Below are 20,221 nucleotides of genomic sequence, written 5' to 3'. Positions count from 1 at the left end.
GCATTTGCTGTGAAGTCCTGCACCTCAAGCCCTTGGGACACACTGCAACAGTTTCCTCCATCTGAACTTGTTCCAGGTCTTAGAAGACAAGCAGGGCCTTTGCCCTTAGAATGGCTGCTAAAATGGGGCTAGAAAGGGTCCCTGTGCTCTGCTGGCTTTACTCACCAGCCGCAGATAGTCTGAGATGCTGTGGTATAAAAGCTGGCACTGCCATGTTTTGTCAGAAAGCACTGGGGTTTCTACGTTGTACTGGCTGGTTTTATGTGTCAACTTGACACAGGTTGGGGTTATCTCAGAGAAAGGAGCTTCAGTTGGGGAAGTGCCTCCATGAGATCCAGCTGTGGGGTATTTTCTCAATTAGTGATCAAGGGGAAAAGGCCCCTTATGGGTGGGACCATCTCTGGGCTGGCAGTCTTGGGTTCTATAAGAGAGCAGGCTGAGCAAGCCAGGGGAAGCAAGCCAGTAAAGAACATGCCTCCATGGCATCTGCATCAGCTCCTGCTCCCTGACCTGTCTGAGTTCCAGTCCTGACTTCCTTTGGTGATGAACAGCAGTGTGGAATTGTAAGCTGAATAAACCCTTTCCTCCCCAACTTGCTTCTTGGTCATGATGTTTGTGCAGGAATAGAAACCCTGACTAAGACACGTCAAGCACACCCGGGTCCTATCTAAGTTCTGCTCATCCTATCTACATGGCTTCAGGCAAGACACTAAATCTGTTACTTCATTGTTTAAAAATTGAGAAAACCGTTCATAGCTAAGTTAGGGGGTAATTTTGACCTGGTTGATAACGGATGATGTTGATGGAGAATATTTATATCTATAAACAGAATGTTTCTCTTGAAGTGGGGGTGAGTGGAGAGAAGAGGTGGAAACAGGCAAAACAGGCATGTGCACACATATACACACACACCTGCCTAGCATCAACTGCCATTTACACAATTCAAGCACATGCAGTCACATGGCTTTTCACTCATGAAGCCAACAGCGTGAGTCTGTAGCAATGGGACATGTCTCAAATGCCAGAGTGGTTCAATAACATGCTTGTGCTCACACTGTGTTTATAATAACTGTTATGTCCAAACAAAAAGCTGCAGGGTCTACCTTTTGGCTCTGAGGCCCTTCCCCTTCATCTGAGGCTCCATCCTCTTGCTGGTCATAGGCAGGACCTCCCAGGATTCGGATTCTCTTCTCACACTGCTTCTTTGCCACAGTCAGCTGGTTAATGTACCTTTTCATGTTCCTGGCCCTCAAGAGATCAGTTTTCATGGCAGCTGATTCCTTACCTTGAATAAGAGGAATAGTAGTCAGTCAGGAAACGAGAAACATAACAGTCCCAGCCAGGCCAGTGTCTGATGTGCTGCCTTTTAGTTTATTTGAACTTAATTTTAGTTTTGAGTTAGGTTTTCACTATGTAGCCCTGGCTGGCCTGAAACTTGCTTTGAAGACCACACTGGCACAGATATCCACCTGCCTCATGAATATTGTGATTAAAGCCCTGCACCTCCACACCACAGAAACAACAGACGAGAATTCATCAGAAACATGTACAGGTTTACAAAATCCAACCATTTATAAATCTTACTCAAGTGTAAAAACCTCTCTCTCTCTCTCCATATATATATATATACACACACACACACACACACACACATACATACATACACACACACACATACACACACACACATTCAGGAACTGATTTGTGAACATATGAATATGTAATATATGTATATGATATTCATGCATCTTTATTATAGGCATGTATTATTATAGGCATGTGTTGAGTATTCATTGTGTATCTGTCAGGCACTGGCTTGACTTTTGAGATTCAAGACCAGTTGTTTTACTTCATGGAACATTTTAGAGTCTAACAAGGAAAAGAATCAAAGACAGACCCCCTTCCCCTAGAGCTCCCAGGGACTAAGCCACCAACCAAGGAGTACAAATGGAGGAACCTATGGCTCTAGCTGGGTAAGTAGCAGAGGACTGCCTTATCTGGCATCACTGGGAAGGGAGCCCCTTGGTCCTGTGGAGGCTTGATGACCCAGGATAGGGGAACACTAGGCCACTGAGGCAGGAGTAGGTGGGTGGGTAGGGGAGCACCCTCATGGAGGCAGGGGGAGGGAGGAGGGGATAGGGGGTTTGTGGAGGGTAAACTGGGAAGAGGGATAACATTTGAAATGTAAATAGATAAAATGACAAATAAAGAAAAAAATAAGAAGTTTGCTGTCTTAGGGTTTCTTCTGCTGTGATTAAATACCTGGATAAAAAGCAGTTTGAGGACAAAAGGCTTTATTTCATCTTATACTTCCAAGTCATTGTTAAGCCATAACATCCTCAAACCATTGAATAACATGAATATTATTATCATGATATCATGAATTCATAATTCATGATATCATGAATAATATGATAATATTATTATCACAATATAAAAATTACTAAAAACTTTAAAATTTCAGCCTTTATAAGTTCAAATATGTATAAAGCCCAACATCTATTTAAAATATTCAAAATTCTCTAAAAAATCTACAATCTCCCTAAAATTGTAATGTTTCTATAAAATATCCAGTTTCTCTATAAAATGATAAAACTGTTTTAAAACAGCTCAAAGTCTCTCAACTGTGTTCCTGTAAAATCAAAAATAAATTAAATACTTTCTTACTCTAGGAGGGAAGAAAAGAGGCACAGGATCACTGCATCCAAGCAAAACCACAATTCACAGTATAAAGCGCCCAGTGCTTGCCGACACATGCCTTTAATCCCAGCACTCAGAAACAGGGAAGTGGATCTCTGAGTTTGAGATCAGCCTGGTCTTCAAGGATAGCCAAGGCTACACAGAGAAACCCTGTCTCAAAGAACAGATTTGAGAGAGAGAGAGAGAGAGAGAGAGAGAGAGAGAGAGAGAGAGAGAGAGAATGAATTCAGTGACTGACCCACTCACACTCCTCTCAACTCTAAAGGCAGGCAGCTAGCTCACCTCTCCGCCTGCCATCTACACCATACACAGCTTGTCATCTAGGCACAGGCCAGCTCCACACCATGGCTGCTACTGTCTTGGTGGTCATCCTGTGGATACTGGCAGCTCCAAACTGCTGGGGTCTCCTGCTATATCTGGGCCACCCTTTCACTAATATCCTCTCCTAGAGTTCTCTTCAGGGACTCTGATCTTGCCCATAGTGCCAAGCCTCAACTTTCCTTCATGATCCTTTCAGTTCTGGGCTTTCTACTGCAACTAAGACTGCACCTTCACCAATGACCTCTCCTAGCCACCCCCCCCCCTCTTCAGGGACTCTAGCCTAGCCACACAGTGCCAAGATGTGGAAGGGGTCTCTATCAAAGACCCCTGTTCTCTATGACCCCTTTGTGCCTTTGGAACCAGTTCCACTTAGGAAACTTTTACACATTACCAAGTTTGGCTGCTAGCAAGTGTAAGAGGCAGCCTCCATCCTCTGAACTGGCCTCTTCTTAATCACAATTGATTCTTCTGCCCCAGTTTACTAATATTGTCTCAGAAAAGCAAAAGTTCTACTTTAAGTGGTTCTTGATTCAAAATACCAGACAGCTCCAACAGTGTCCCCTCTTCTCTGTGGGCCTTCCCCACCCAGGTCTCCATCATCGTCACACCACTCTCAGCACTGTCCTCCAAGTCCTCACAGCCCATCAAGCTCTAGGCACTCAGTGGCTTTTCTAGCCGGAAGATGTACAAGTCCTTCCACAATCCTCAAAAGAGCCCGCAGGCCGGTCTGTCATAGTGATCCCCCACGGCCTGTAGGCAATTAGGGTTCCCTATTGCTGTGGTAAAACACCACAAGCAACTTGGGGCAGAAAGGGTTTATGGCACTCACAACTCTCAGGTCACAGTCAATCAGGGCAGAAACTGAAGCTGAGGACACGGAGGGGTGCTGTTTACTGGCTTAAACAGGCTGCTTTCCTGTAGCACTCAGGACCACCAGTGCTCAGGTGGTACTGCCTATAATGAGCTGGACCCTCCCATATCAGTCATCAGTTAAGAAAATGCACCACAGTTTTGCCCTCAGGCCGATCTGGTCAGGGTATTATATCAGCTGAGGTCTCCTCTTCCAAAATCACTCTACCTATGTCAGGCTGGAATAAATTAGCCAGAATACATGCCATGAATGAGTTTAATGTTATCAGATTACATAGTAAGTATATTAAACAACAACAAAAAGGATCAGCCAGTCAAAGACTGCTGGCTTGAAGGAAAGCTCACTGAAGACGGTCAGGGCAGGGCTGAGCGGGGTGGGAATGGTGGCCTGAAGTACCTTCATGGCAATAGTACAGAGGACTTAAGGATCTGAGGGTTTCAGAGCCAGGAGACAACACAGATACTAAAGGGCAAATTATCTGGGATTTAGAACAATAGAGGAGGCATTAAGTATGGCTTTCATGACTTTGCTATAATCACAAATGGAGACAGTGGGGTGGGTTACTAGATCAAGAACATTAGAGAAAGACTGGATTTGTGGCAGATTACAAATTCAATTTTGGATATTTGCCAATCGTGGCCCCATTATTTTCCACCTCACATACTCCTTTTGCAATGGCATTCCTAGCAATTTCCCTATGGAAAACAGGACATGTGTTTTCTCTTCTTTGAATAGAATAGGCTCACAATCATGGTTAAAGTGACTCTGACTTCCAAATCTAGATAACTAAAGGCTGCTTACCTGGAGTTTTGTGACACTGTTCATGCCATCCACCGGCCCCAAGGCATCCATCCTTTGGGGTCTAATAATCACTCCATGGAAACATCTACCAGGGAGTGGGAGCCTGGACTTTCACAGATCTTGGCTTGATTGAGACTTTGGCACACATTCAGTACCAACTTGGTACCTCATGAGTCCATCATCTTGAATGTGAATTAGAAATGAAACCACACTAAGCAGGAGAGGAATTCCTCCCAAAGCCTGCCCCAGTACAGGCTCACAAGCAAGAGAAAGAGCCATTGGACAACTTTGGACAACTTGGGATGCATATGTGTGTGTGCTCAAGTTTTATATCAACTTGACACAAATTATAGTCATTTTGAAAGTGGAAACCTCAATTGAGAATATGGTCTCATTCAACTGCCCTGTAGAAAAGTCTGTGTTGCATTTTCTTGATTGATGTGGGAGGGCACAGCTCCCTGTGGAAGGTAGCACCCCTAGGCTATTGGTTCTGGTTCTATAAGGAAGCAGGCTATGTAAGCCTTGAGGAGTAAGCCAGTGAGCAGTACTCCTCCCCGGTCCCAGCTTCAGTTCCTGTTTCCTGGTTCCTACCCTTCATGCTGGACCACAAATGTAAGCTAAAATAAATCCTTTCTTCCCCAAGATATTTTGGTCGTGGTATTATCACACCACAGCGATAGAAACCTCAAGTCAGAATATCATGCAGGAAAAGATAACTAGAGCAGGCAGAATGTGGCTGAGGGCTTGTTAATATGTATTATTTTCTTCTTTCCATGTGCATGTGTGTGTGCACACGTTTGCACACACACGTGTGTGTGGATGTCAGGAATTGTCCAGGGTTACTCTTCTATGTTACTCTTTGAGGCAGTGTTTCAAGCCAGCTTGCTCTGGGGATCCCCAGTTTTCAATTCCAGGGATGGGATTACAGGGGACCACCACACCAGCCTGGCATGTACATGGATTCTTAGGATCCAAATGCCAACCTTTGTTTGTGCAGCAAGTACTTTAACTACTGAGCCTCCTCCTTAGCCCTGTCCTATCTGTCTATACCTGGGCATTGCCCATAAATCTGTTTTAGGGATCTTCCGGGTACGACTGTAAGTGCTGGAGACACTGTCTGTACAGGCAGGGTACAGTCAGACAACACTGGGGAGGGTGGCTCAGTGGTGAAGGCATGAGGACTATAGTGTGGATCCCTGTTTCTCTAGAGAACACACCAGTGTCCATCAGAACGTTAGCCACACTGAAACTGGCCTTTCAACCACACTTGACACACGGCACTCACCAATGCAAGAAGTACTTGAGGAGTCTAGGACAAAGCTACCACTGAATTCAAAACCCAGAAGTAACCCTGGGTCTGGCAACTGTACTTTAGGAGTTACACCACGCTCTGGAAATGATTAATAATGCATTTGGTTAGGGTTTATGTTTGATTTCTCTCAAAATGCAGTCTAAGTAAGGCTTCTGCACATCTTCCCTGGAGACCGTCTGCTCCCCAGTATAATCCCGACTTCCTTTGAGCCCCATTTAGTTACTATGTGTAACACGAAATAGTATTGTAAAACACACGTACTGTAGAGTGAAGAGCTTCCTAGAACCCACAGTCACAGGCAGAGCCCAGGTCTACGGTGCCCATACATGTCAACATAGGCATACATCCACATCCACTCACAAAGCAGCACTAATGCACACATTTTCAAAAAGAGGAAAAATATTTTGGAATTTCCTCTTTGTGAGAAGATAAAGCTAATGTAGCTTGCTTCAAACTAGTCAAATTAGTACAAGGCAGATGTTTTGTGGGTGTTCCTCAATAAACATATACTTGTAAACACTAATATTTCATAAAATGTTCACTTCTAAATACACACACACACACATACAGGGGGGGGAGGGATACAGAGACATACACACAGAGAGAAACCAGACCATTAGCAACACCTCTTGTTAGTCAATATGTTACATGAACATATTGACTTAGGATTTAGCCTGAGGTTCAAGATGACTTCCTAGTACAAAGCTGACAGTGTTTCCCAGCATCTAATTGTCACAAACTCTAAAAATTAAAGCTTCTAAGAACTCAAAAAATATTTGCCTTCCTCTTCAACTTGAAGCTATGTTCTTTTTGAATAAAGAGCAAACAGGGTTACCTTATCAAACCTACCACCTAAGATGTCAGAGTCTCAAGTGTCACTCCACTGCAGTGGAGAGTATACTTAAGGAAGACGTAGAAACCACAGCAGGTCAACAGCAAGGCCACATACTGCACAGTGGAGGCAACAGAGCCCACGGACCTGGTGCAGCCTCATCCTAAGATGCCTGAAGCTGCCATTTCCTCCCCTGAGAGCCTCATGTACTGAAGCCGGGAGAGCTTCCTTCTGTTTAGTGTTCCAATGTGCACATGATACATTTCCAAAGCAATTATAAACATTTCAGGATTCAGAACAGCAGAGGGAAAATTACTAATAGCAGCTGACAATGCTGGGCATATTTCTCCAAGTGTCCCATCTCTAATAGAAAGAACACTGACATTTGGGCCTCGGAGTCTAAAAAAAAAAAGTTCTTCAGTACTTTGGCTGATATTGCTAAACATAAATAGAAAGCTAAGGCTGGGCATTAAGCTGCAGACCCGAATGTGCAGATTCCTCTGTTCTAAATACAGCGACGCTTCTAAGGTATAGGGTCCTTATAGGTAGCAGCAGCAGTGACAGCAACTGAGAGACACAGGAGCGTGCTGCCTCCTGGGACTCAAACAGGTCTGCAGGGCCAGGAATTCTGGAGGAGGATACCTGAGTATCACAAAGTCCTCCAAGTGAATGTGGGCTACAGACTGTCATTTGAAACTGTGGCTCTACAGGATTAAGCTTGTCTACCTATCGAGCCTTGCCTCTCCACTGCACGCCAAGTACCACACAGCGTTCATTAACACAGACTAAACACTAAGGCCATCTCACTACTGCCTTTGTCCATGTGCAGCCACTGACCCATATGACCTTATATGACCAATGGGACTGACAGTGCTCAACCTCTATGACTCCATGCAGTGCTACTCTTTAGGGACATTATTTTTTAACCTCTACTCCAGGTTGACGATTCCACACATTGGGGAAGGTGTAAGTATTGCACATTTATCAGTAGACTATGACCTCCTTTAGTTCAGGGTCAGTTTTACCCGTTGCATGGCTGTACCTAACATACAACAGACATGTCTGCTGAGTAAAGGAAGACCCATTTCTAGTGGTCCCTAGGCATTCTCTGCTGATCTCAAGCATCACAGATCTCAAGGGCTTTCCTAACTACCCAGAATCTAGGAAATCGCACTGGGCTCAGAGAAGAGATTAGATATTAAGTACAACAGCTTTGAAGGCAGAGTGATAAAGTAAGACAGCAGCAGATGAAAAAGAAGGAGTGTGAATAAGTTTAGATAGGACAAGATGAGCTTGGGCAAGGAAGTCCAGTGGCTGGAGTGCAGTGGGGTCCTAAGGCAGGAGGCAGATTGGACATTTATGTCAGACAAGGAGAAAACAACAGAGCGTTTGAAATAGTTTGAGTGATATCACAAGACCTGTACAGATTTATACACCGCCATGGCCTCTGAAGAGAATTGCACAAGCAGTCAACAATGTCTGATACTACCCGACAGGCAAAGAGTATGAATACTGGAGACAGTTCCTGGAACTTGGCCAGAGCTCGCCAACCTCCTCCAGTTCTAAGACCAACAAGTGCTTAAGGTAAGCAGTGGGGAAGCATATCCAAACAGCATGTATGTGCCCATTACTTGAGTGAACAAAGTCTGGGGCAAGAAAGTTTGGCAAGTAAAATAATCCAGAACCAAAGTGTTCACTAGTCTAAGTTTGCTATAATGCTGCCTTTCTCATCACACACAACGTAATTTTCATACTCATAAGCCAAGCATGACTTCTATTCACAGGACTCTCCTCTAAGGCCCTGCTGATATACTCTTACATCTAGGCACTCATCCCTACTGAAGGGCTGGAAGGGTCTCACTAGCCTTTAAGGCTCCAGGGCTCTGCCTGCCTTCAGTGGACTCCTGCTCCAACTCCCATGTGTGCCATGGAGCTCCCCCGGCTTGGGAGATCAATTGCTGAACTCTCACCTCAATATAATCAAGCCAGTTCTGAGTAAGCTGAAACATAGAGCCTTCAGGTTCAAAAAGAGCCTCTGCTTAAAAGCCAAGCTGGACAAAGCAGGTGGATGAAGTCAGAACAGAGACCAAAACTTAAAGGAGAAACCCTTGAACCAAGAGCTGTCGTGAGACATGGCCCTGCTAGCCACTCCTACATGCTTAGTGCTTAGTCGCTGGACAAGGACTGGGACTTCTGACTTCCCTTAGTATCCTCTATGGAACAGGCCAGCCCTGCTTAAGACAGCTTCACTGCGAAGCTTCAGGCTACACCCACTCTATTTCTAACACAGTATTATTGAATCATAATTCATACATGATATATTTCCCCCATTTATTTTCATTATATACAACTGAATGGTTATTTAAACTATAAATTCAGGTACAGCTGGCATAATGTGGAATGTTTTCTATGTGCCCTCACTTTCCTGCATCTCAAGCCACATCTGTCAAGCTGTCTGGGAGTGGAGCACCTTCCCTGACGGAACAATGAGAATACGGAACACAACCAATCTCCTTACAAGTTCCGTCATCACAGGTTTTAAAGGCAAGACTTCCTCCTCGTTCAGAGTAAAGGCCAAGTCTCTCCATCCAGCACAGCAAAGCCCTTTGTAAGCTCATGCCTGGCTGTTTCCCTGCAGCCTGTCTCTTTCCATCAACAGCAGCTTCCTCAAACAGACCTCCGAGCTTCATGTCCTCTGTTCAGAGGGCACTCTCAAGTCCCTGGCCAATGCCCACAGTTGACCGAGGCCTTTCGTGCTACTGCTGAAGATAAAACCAGCCTCTGCTCTAGCTAGATCTCCTACCACGTGACTCATCCTCCACACAGACACACTGCTCTCCAAAGCACGTACCCCCTCTTCGGATATTTGCAGCTTTTTAGTGTTTGACTTCCCAGCTCGGTGAGAGACTTGCTTCCCTTCTGAACTGTTATCACCGAGGGGTACTCAGCAAAACTTTCACTATGGATGAGTGGTCTTCCTTAGGGGCTGAGGTCAGGAACCTGTGCACTTCCTCATCTGCACTTTCCTGCTTCCTTTACACAGCACTCCTACATTCTGTGAGTGACTGGAGGGAACAAGTCCAAGTCTGCAAGCCAAGCTTCTTGTTCTTTTAGCACACTGCTACCTGGCAGGGATTTGAGCAGATCTGGGGGGTTTTCAGAAGTCTATTCTTCCAGATGAAAATGAGGTTTCCGGGCTGGTGAGATGGTTCAGTGGGTAAGAGCACCGACTGCTCTTCCAAAGGTACTGAGTTCAAATCCCAGCAACCACATGGTGGCTCACAACCACCCATAATGAGATCTGATACCCTCTTCTGGTGCGTTTGAAGACAGCTACAGTGAACTTATACTAATAAATAAATCTTTGAAAATAAAAAAGAAAATGAGGTTTCCCTGTGTATAGCAAATTCTGTGCTGTAGGTATGAACATGTTCTCCAAGTGCACAACTGGGGGAAATGTGGGCGCAGCAGGCAAGCTATAAGGAGCTGAAAGCCGTCCTCCTAACCCACCCCTCCCCAGGTTAAGCTCGGGGAGAACCTACTTCATCTGAAGATAAACATACAGGCAAAATGATGGAGCACACATATCTGCTTTTCAGAAACCTAAAACACAAGTATAAAAAGAGAAAAATCTTACCAATCCACTTACCTGATGAACAAGACCACCACATGAACCAAGAAAACATTAACCTACTGGGATCACTGGACACACAATGGGGTGGTGGTGTGGACTTGTAATCCCATCACTACCAGAGCAAAGGCAGGTGGGTCCTGGAGCCATGCTGGCCAACCAGTCAGCATACTTGGTAAGTTCCAGGACAGGTAAAAGCCCTATCTACCCTTACCCTGACTTGAAAGGCAGAAAGCACCTACTGATGCTCAAATGTGTCCTCTAACCTCAACATGAATATACACATACACACACACACATGAACACACACATACAAAGAAAGTACACATAGTTGTCAGGATAAGATTAATTTTACTTTCTTTAATGATATTAGACCTGTGGGTCTCAATCCCTTTGAGGGTTGAATGACCCTATATCAGGCATCCAGCATATCAGATATTTATATTCATTAACAGTAGCAAAATGATATATGAAGCAGTACCAAAAATAATTTTATGTTTGAGGGTCACCACAACATGAGGAACTGTACTTAAGGGTGCAGCATTAGGAAGGTTGAGAGACAATGTATCAGACCATCGTTTTAATAGATTTAAGGTTTTTAGATATAAGTCAGCACAATGTTCCACACTTGACAAGAACTGACTCGGGCAGACTGAGGACCTCTCACACACACACACTGGGAGAAAACAAGCCGTTTCTTACCCTTGAGCCTCTTCAGCTGCGGGAAGCTGCTGACTGTAGTTGCTTGGATGATTTCCACGACAATTTGATACCTGATTTTAAAAGAGAGAGAAAATATTCAATAGGAAGAAAATGCTATTTTCAGCAATACCTTTAGACTCTGTTTTTGCTAAACAAACAGCACAGGGGCTATGAGGCCCCAGGATTTACCAAAGCAATCCTAATGGCCAGAACACCTATAAAAGATCAGGCACTTTACCACATACTAATCATCTCTGAGGCCCTAATGGAAGAGTCACTCGATTCTGACCGAGATCATTACCACTGCCCCATGACTGAAAAAATCAGTCCAAGGTCACATACAACTTTTAAGGTTGTGTTAAACTCTTCTATTCAGCCTTCCCCAGTAACTAGAGACAATTGGTTATATTTCTTAAATTTTCATTTTCTAATAAGATGATACTAGTTACATATAGTTATTAAGTTTAAAATCTTTAGGATCCGGGCTGTAGCTGTAATGGAGCTTTTGTATCACATGGACAAGCCGCATATTCTATCCATTGTGTGTATGTGTGTGTATACAATCATATATAATTATATCTTCATTATACATGATATATGATATTCATATATTTTATATATTATATAATATATTAATAAAATATAGTATTAATTATATAATACATTATATATATGTATGTGTGTATGCATGTATATATGTGTGTATATACACATACACACACACACAAACATATATATCTTCAGCCACACTTGCAGTGTGAGCTGGAATTCCCAAGAGGGAGAAGCTTCCTTAAGTGCAGGTGGCCTACTGAGGCTCTAATCCTCCAGCCCCACTGCCACTGTCCTGCTGTGTTTCTTCATTACTTCTCAGAAGACTCTTCCAGAACTCTAATGGTAGGACATCTGCTGGGGAACTCTGGCATGGATATTTTCCTGAAGCTGCCTGGCACTTCTAATGCTGGGAGAGCCAAGTGCCATTAGCTTAGAACACAGGGTACAAGTGAGAGGACCTCACACAGGGAAAATAAAGAATGTTCCCTTGTTAGGTGACAGGTGCAAGCCTATGGTTGTAGTTATTTTGAATATATTTAATTTGGTTTTAGAAATAAAGTCATTGTTGTTTTTATTATTTTTTTGTTGGCACTGTTGGTTTAGAAATAAAGTCATTGTAGTTGTTTTATTTTTTGTTGTTATTGTTGTTGTTGTTCTTCTTCTACTACTACTTCTTCATCTTCTTTCTTGTTTCTCCTTTCTTCTTTCTTGTTTAACAAGGTCTCACTATGTAGTCCAGTCTGTCCTGGAACTTATTATGTAGACTAGGCTGACCTTGAACTCACAGAGAGTTACTGGCCTCTGCCTCCTGAGTGACAGGCTTAAAGGTGTGCACCACCACATCTAGCTTAGAAATACAGTTTTGAGAATCACTCAGTGGTTACTAGGTACTTCCTTAACCAAACTGAACTGTCTTAAGCTTCATAGCTTCTATTTACAATTTTGTTTAGAATTTTTCCACAATAACACTATTTAGCATTAGTTCTTACTTTAAACACTAACTCTGCCCAAGCCTGGCAGTGCAGATCCTAGCATCTGGGAGGGTCACATATTTGAGGCTAGTTTGGACTACAAGGTGAGAAGTGGGCCAGTCTGGGAAGTTTGGTGAGACCCTGTCTCAAAATGGAAAACAGACAGGAAGACTGGTGACAGTGCTCAGTGACAGAGCACATGTATGACACTCACAGGCCCATTTTATATCAAACAACAAACCACTGACTGGCTTTTAGAGTAAAAATCATATAATGTTCTTCAGCTTTTCAAAATCAAAGAAACACACACATTCATCAAAATTAAAGCTCTTTACAGATCCCTCACTAATTTGCACCTTTTCTATTTCTTTGGTTACACAATATAAATACTGATGTCTGTCGTTCACCATGGCAAGTTCTCAGTGGACAAGTTCCGGGTACATTTTATCTATGCCTCTCTAGATTCCAGTCCTGTGTGAAGCCAGGTATGCAATTGGTCATAGGGACATGAGGCACTTCCATCCTTCGGGGACCATAAAGCCACATACTAAAGAAGAGATGTGGAGCTTAAGTCTTCAGTGACATTCCTAAGCCATCAAATCAGTCCCACACTGACTGTCTCAAGGTGTTTCCTACATTGGTGTTGGGGGAAGCAGGCAAAACATATAAAAAAAAACTAATTATGAGTCACTGTGCATGAACCTGTCTCATGGCCCAATGTCATCCCAACTGGAAGGCTCTTTAGGAACTCCATACACATAGAAACTATCTCTAGGCTGATTATATATATTCAGGATGTTTTCCAAGTTGAAGTCTTCCTAGGAACATTATAGATAACAGCTTTCTGGTGGAATTGCCACTTGCACATAACAGCAAAGCACAAAAATGGCTCCTCATGTGATTTGTTCTCCAAGTTGCTAGATGGCTAAGGAAGTAGCTTAAGAATTGTCTACCACTCCCTAACCATGGTCTTCATTTAATCTGGCTTTTAGGTTTACTGCTGGAACACACCGACTTATCACTCAACTCCAGAGTGTGACTACAAACCCCTCCCCGCATGCTACGATCCGGATGTCTGAAGTAACCTCAGTGTCCACCCATACAGTGCTTCTAATCTGAAGGGAAACGTAAGGAAATGATTTAATAAACTGGATCCCCCAAGCTGCTTAAAAATAAATAAATAAAAACAAAATCCCTAAACTATCGTTTATGTGTTTATTGTAGGGAGTTCTATACAAAAAAGAACAGAAATAATCAAAAGTGCTGTCAACAAAAATTTCTTTTTCCTATGCTGCAGACACACACAAATGAACATAGTATGGTTGGTTCTGCTTCAGGACACTCTGGGGATATACCTGACTCAAGGAAAAGCATTCAGCCAGCAGAATTTATAATTGAAAAATGCACGCAAATAAATGTCTATAAGACCTTAATTCTTTTTTTCATTTAAAATATTTTGGTTATTTATTAGTAGAATAATAAATATATAATACATTTATTCATTTTTGTATACTTGGTTTTACATTCTATACAAGGAAGATAACCATTTATTTTATTTTTTGACCATGCTAAGACCTTAATTCTTAAAATGCAGGTGATATGTGTATTTGTAACTGCAGATTTCATACTGTGTGAATGAATTTGATTGCTACAATGCTATTGGAATGACAGGAGGGCAGCTGTATTAAAATGGTACAACTGTGAGTCATGTGAAAACTTTTCTAAACAGCTCCTCTCTTCAGCTTCGCCCTGTTCCTGATATCCCTAAGCTTGTGTCTCTGTTTCTGCACTAGTGCCACCCTGTCTGAGAACCCTGCTCTGTCTGAAAAAGCAAGTCTGTCAGTAAGCATCCATCTCGAGCCCCTCTGATTTGTCCTCTGCACATCTTTAAAAAGCACTCCTTCTGCTGTCACCCCACTTCTCCTCACCTTGGGTCACTGCACTGGCCCACCCGTCCACTCTTCTCTCACCCAAACCCACCCGAGCACCTCTATGGAACCCCTCCCTCTCCACTTTCACCCTGCCCTTCCTCTCTCAGGATGTCCTCACAGGTAACCCACACCCAGCTGCCATTCCCTCTACCAGCAGACCAGGATCTGTTCTCCCACCAGGCCAGCTGCTCTTTGCCCACAATAGAAACACAGACCCCAGCCAGGACAACTTCTGTGCCATTCTCTAGACTAGTTTCTCCTGGCTCTTGCTCTGTGTCCTCCCAGAAGCCAATGTCCCAGGAGGAAGCTCTACTGAATTAGAGGTAACATACCTCATGCCTTCCCTCATGTCTTACTTCTCTCAAATCTTAGCTCACTTCTGCCTGATAACAGAACCTGGTCATTTACTATTTTACACTGCTGGTTTAAAGACTCCACTTCCTCAGAGTGTTAGGGACAAACAAATAAAAATGGTGTCTAGGCATTGTGTGTCCTGTCATGGAAGTCTAAAGATTGGCACATTTTGAGCCCGAGACAATATTGTGGCTCTGTCTATGAGAAGAAGGGGATGCCTTTTTTCTTGGCATGTAATTAATTATAAGCCCCGGGGCTGTGCTCTGATTAGGGCTAGATAAGATTTTTAATGTACCCACCCTTCTCCCTAATTAAAGTATTTGGTTCTGATGCCCCAGACTCTCTAACCCTGAGTCTAACAGGATCAGGTTTATACACTGAGGTCTCTGACCACACGAGGCTAGAGAAAGCACGCCAGGAGCACTGTGGACAGCCTGGGAAAGAGCTCAGTCCTGTACAGTACGGGAAGCCAGATACAGTCTGTTATGTGCAGAAACCCCTTCGCTGAAGCTCCACATCTCAATTATAAATTGAGGGTGCTTCTGTATATAGAACTGACCCAGATCCCAGTCAAAGCCAGGGCATGCCTTCCCGCTGATACAACAACTCCAATCACGTTTCTGATAGTCTGAACTTTAGAGCGAGAGGGAAAACACTCAGTGATTAAGAAAACTCAAGAAGTGGGGATCATAATGACATTTTGCAGCTACAGTGTGTGCAGGGGAGAAATTCTGCTTGCTGTTATCTTGGTAGATGGCTCTAGAGTCTGATAAATGGCTGGACAGACTTCATTTTCTCAATGTGAGCCAGTCATTACTTTCTCTAAAATGACGTGTGTTCACTGAAGAAGATGAGAAACGCACAGCGCACAGAGCTCTCTGTCTCCCTCAGCCCACATCTGGCAAACCTTCTCCATACTCAGTGCTTTCTTGGCTTCATAAGGCTTTATAAGACATACGAATTCAGAGGTCCTTTTTAAAAAATCAATTTAAGGCTACTTTTAGGAGTAGAGAGATGGCTCAGTGATTAGCAGTGCTTACAGAAGAGCTGGATGTGGTTCCCAGCATCTATGTCGTGCAGCTTACAACGGCCTGTAACTGCAGCTCCAAGGGAGTCCAACACTGTGTTCTGACCTATGATCTATTCATATACATGCATGTGTATACACACACATAAATACACATGAATAAAAGTACTATGTACAATAACCCTTTCTCCCTTGAACAAGTATACTTCAGCTGGAAGTTAATATTCATGGAAGATGCCATATTTAAATATTCCAATTCTGTCTCATTAGTAATACACAATTAGATGTACCAATTTTTAAAATACTAATCCTCTATTGTTAAGTGTTTTGATTATTTCAAACTTCTCTATTGAAAATAAAACTACAAGACAAAAACAAAACAAAACAAAACCCAAGACTTTCAGAAAAAAATCTTTCCAAAAACTCATGATTATTCTCTTAGGATAAATTATGCATAGTGATTAGATTTAAAAGTATGCACATTTTCACATTAATAAAATGACACTACAGAAGAATGTATACATCTGCCACAGACATGGATTGCCTTATGATACCCTTGCCAACAGCTGATGTCATCAAATATTTAGTATTCAACATTATTATAAGCAAAGAAATGCTGTGCCCTTTACTTCCTTTGTCTTCAAATACTGCTGAGAATAGCGGGATCTGCAGCTCTCTGCACAGGCAGCTATCAGTGGGACTGGGCACCATGTCTGGGGCACAGGCTAAAGAGATTTTAAGTTAGAATTTAGAGGGAAAGCCAAGTTTTCTGCTAAAGGGGGTTTCAATCCTGTGCAAAAGGTGACTCTACAAAAGATAAAACATGCTTACCCCTTCTTCACTTATTGTGCACAGAGAAAATGGCTTCTTCAGCTACCTTCAAGGAAGCCAGACTGTTGCTGTCTATGTGGTTTCTCCGAGTGCTCCCTGTGTTTCTGAAGCTTACTACTGTTATCATTGCTCATTTATGTAGTATGCATGCAGTAGCACAGTCTTGAAGATTTGTTTTTAATTTGATTATTTATTTACATTTCAAATGTTATACCCCTTCCCAGTTTCCCCTCCTCAAACCCCATCATGTTCATCTCCCCCCACCCCCCGCTGCGATTCTATGTGGGTGCTTCCCCACTACCCATCCACTCCCACCTCACCTCCCTAGCATTCCCCTACACTGGGGCATCAAGCCTTCACAGGACCAAGGGCCTCCCCTCCCACCGATGCCAGTTAAGGCCATCCTCTGCTACACATGCAGCAGGAGCCATGGGTCCCGTCATGTGTACTCTCCGCTTGGTGGTTTAGTCCCTGGGAGCTCTGGGGCATCTGGTTGGTTGATTTTGTTGTTCTTCCTATGGGATTGTAACCCCCTTCACGTCCTTCCTCCATTGGGGACCCCGTGCTCAGTCTGATGGTTGGCTGCAAGCATCCCCATCTGTATTGATCAGGCTCTGGTAGAGCCTCTCAGGGGACAGCTATACCAGGCTTCTGTCAGCAAGAGCTTCTTAGCATCAGCAATAGTGTCTGGGTTTGGTGTCTGCAGATGGGATGGATCCCTAGGTGGGGCAGTCTCTGGATGGCCTTTCCTTCAGTCTCTGTTCTACTCTTTGCCCCTGCATTTCCTTCAGACAGAAGCAATTCTGGGTTAAAATTTTTGAAATGGGTAGGTGGCCCCATCCCTCAACTGGGGGTGGTGCCTATCCCCTGGATACAGTCTCTACAGGTTCTCCCTCCCCTTTGCTGGGTATTTCAGCTAATGCTATCCCTGTTGGGTCCTGGGACTTTCTAGTGGCTGCCCCCAGTTCCCCCCATGCTTGGCTTCCACTGGTATCCTCTACTGTTTAAGACACCAACAGAAGGAACTGTTTCTGAAGACTATATGTTTCTACTTTATAGAAAATGAAAAGGTTTTCAAAGCATATTTTCCTAAGAAATCTCATATCTTCCTGTGGTTTCTTAAGACTAAATTTATACTCATTTATTCTTTTTTTAAAAATTGTTACAAATTCACCATTCTGGTTTTTTCATTTTCCTGCCACCCACACTAGTCTTCTGCTTGGCACATTATGTTTGCTTATTAATTTCTAACAAGCTCTGTTGGTCTGTCTTGAGCTATGCAGAGTCTCTTCTTATATGTGTCTTTACAAGTAATCTTACTGTATCACTCAAAAGTCACACTATATTTTGAGAATCATTGTTCAAAAACAGTATGTTCAAATACTTTACGTTCTTCACAAAAGCATGTAGTTTAAATAATTTAATACATTATCTTCATATATGAATGCCAAACTGTGGTTAAAATCTAAAAGAATCCCAAAGACTCACAATCAGAGTACTTGGTGGACCCCAGACTGTGGCACTATTTTGAAGGTGTTGGAGCCTTAGAAGTGAGACCCTGGACTGCAGAATTAGGTCACTAGGTGTGGGTCTCTGAACTGTATCTCCAGCTCTGAAACCAGCCAGTACCCCTGTTCCCTGGTTCACCAAAATGTAAACAGCTCTGTCACAAGCTCCAGACATCAGAAATGGAGATGACATCATACAATCCCTCAAACAATGAGCCAGAGGAAATCTCTTCTCCCTTACGTTGTTTCTCTCAAGTATTTTTTCTTTAGTCATGATTCAAAAGTACCTAACACAAGCACCAAAAACAATTTAGAGAATAAAAAACAGAACACTCTCCTAGCATACAAAGAGAAAATGGCAGTTCTATTCTATCATAAACTCTGACTTCAGAAGTGAAGCATTCATTATGCCCTAGCACATTAGTGACGAAAAACACCACCTGAATCTCAGTATGCAGTAGATAAATAGTTTTTCCTTCTCTAAGATCATCTTCCATCCCCATAAATTTAAGCATTTCAGTCTAAAGTGTTCTCCATACAAACTGCTTCAATCTCCACTTGCTCTTTAAATAAGAGCCCAGAAATAAGTCTGGACCTGAAAACCAAAAGCCTAAAGACTACTGAACTGGCAGTCAGTGATGACACGGCAGTGATGAGCTTCTCTGACTTCACTGCTGAGGATGCTCTGGCAGCTACTGCCGTCCTAACAGCAGGTCAGGGGACCACTAAAAGGATCAGCTCCAGGGAAGACTGAGTGACCCCAAGGATGGGGGAGCCTTGTCACTAATGCTTTCTATCTACCTGCTAGCAAGTCACCAGGCTTTAATATGGAATTTAAAGTCAGGCAGACCCTAGCACCACTTACTGACAGCATGATGTTGGCTGAGATGGATAGATCACTTTACTTCTGTATACCATGGAATGGGAACAATATTACCTAATATACATGGTTCTACCCCACCAGGTAAGACGATGATTACAGGGAGCACAGCACTGTGCTGACTCGCATGGTAGACAGTGGACAGATGGTAGATTAAACAGCAAAGCTTCTCCCTTTGTGAGCATTTGTTTGAAATATCTTTAAGTTTGGCAAATGTCCAGTTCTGAAAAGTGGTATTGTTCTAATGCTATCTGAGAAACAGCTCTTCTGTCTCACTGAATTATCAGCATATAATATGGTAGCACAAACAGCTAATTGCTTATACCATATCCATTCTTTATTCCTTAGTAATAACACCCCCCATTTAAAAATTTGGGTCTATGGCTATGCAACATATGATACTTTAGCCGAATATAAATAATATACACAGAAATGTGGTATAGTAGATTCCAGAAGTTTAAGAAACACCCTAGGCAAACATGTCCCACCCTCCATCCTTGCCTTTCACCTGTCCCTGGAAGTAGGATGTGGTGGCTGTAACTCTGGACAGCCGCCTGATATGGGAAAGCACTGGCTTGGGATGAGGCTGAGGGGCATGGCAGGTGGAGCCCTATAGCATTCCCAAATGCCTCTTAGACAATTTAACTTTTAAGAAATAGATACTGCCCTTGGTGACAACAGATAAACTTAGAAGACACTGTGCTAAAATGAAATACAGCAAACACAAACACTGCATGACCTGCCTTATGAAGTGAAACAGTAAAATCAAAGTTGGGCTAGAAGATGGCTCTGTGGGTAAAATGTCTGTTTTGCAAGCCTAAGGGGCTAACTTTGGTTCTCCAGCACAAGCCAGATGGGACAGTATGTACTTGTTATCACAAAGCTCAGAGGCTTGGGAGCAGGACTTGGGGGTACTGGGGTCTTGCTCACCAACAAGTGCAGCCAACTGCTAAGCTTCAGGTCCAATAACCGTGCTAGTTAGAATAGGTATGGCCCC

The 20,221-nt window shown here is 43.2% G+C and overlaps 1 protein-coding gene across 1 annotated transcript in view; it reads right to left on the bottom strand.

Moving 5' to 3' along the window:
• Snx25 (sorting nexin 25) overlaps positions 1-20,221 on the bottom strand; it is a 116,834-nt gene that overhangs the window by 32,141 nt on the left and 64,472 nt on the right. Inside the window, exons 6-7 of the mRNA XM_021169438.3 lie at positions 11,171-11,241; positions 1,104-1,285 (exon numbers count right to left, since the gene is read on the bottom strand). Of these exons, the coding sequence (XP_021025097.2) occupies positions 1,104-1,285; positions 11,171-11,241 (253 nt within the window). The remainder of the gene's footprint in view (positions 1-1,103; positions 1,286-11,170; positions 11,242-20,221) is intronic.

Source organism: Mus caroli, unplaced genomic scaffold (genome assembly GCF_978045245.1).
Source record: "Mus caroli unplaced genomic scaffold, Mus_caroli_1 scaffold_10, whole genome shotgun sequence".
Lineage (NCBI taxonomy): Eukaryota > Metazoa > Chordata > Mammalia > Rodentia > Muridae > Mus > Mus caroli.
The sequence above is the reverse complement of the archived record's forward strand: the minus strand, read 5'-3'. Positions and strand labels throughout refer to the sequence as shown.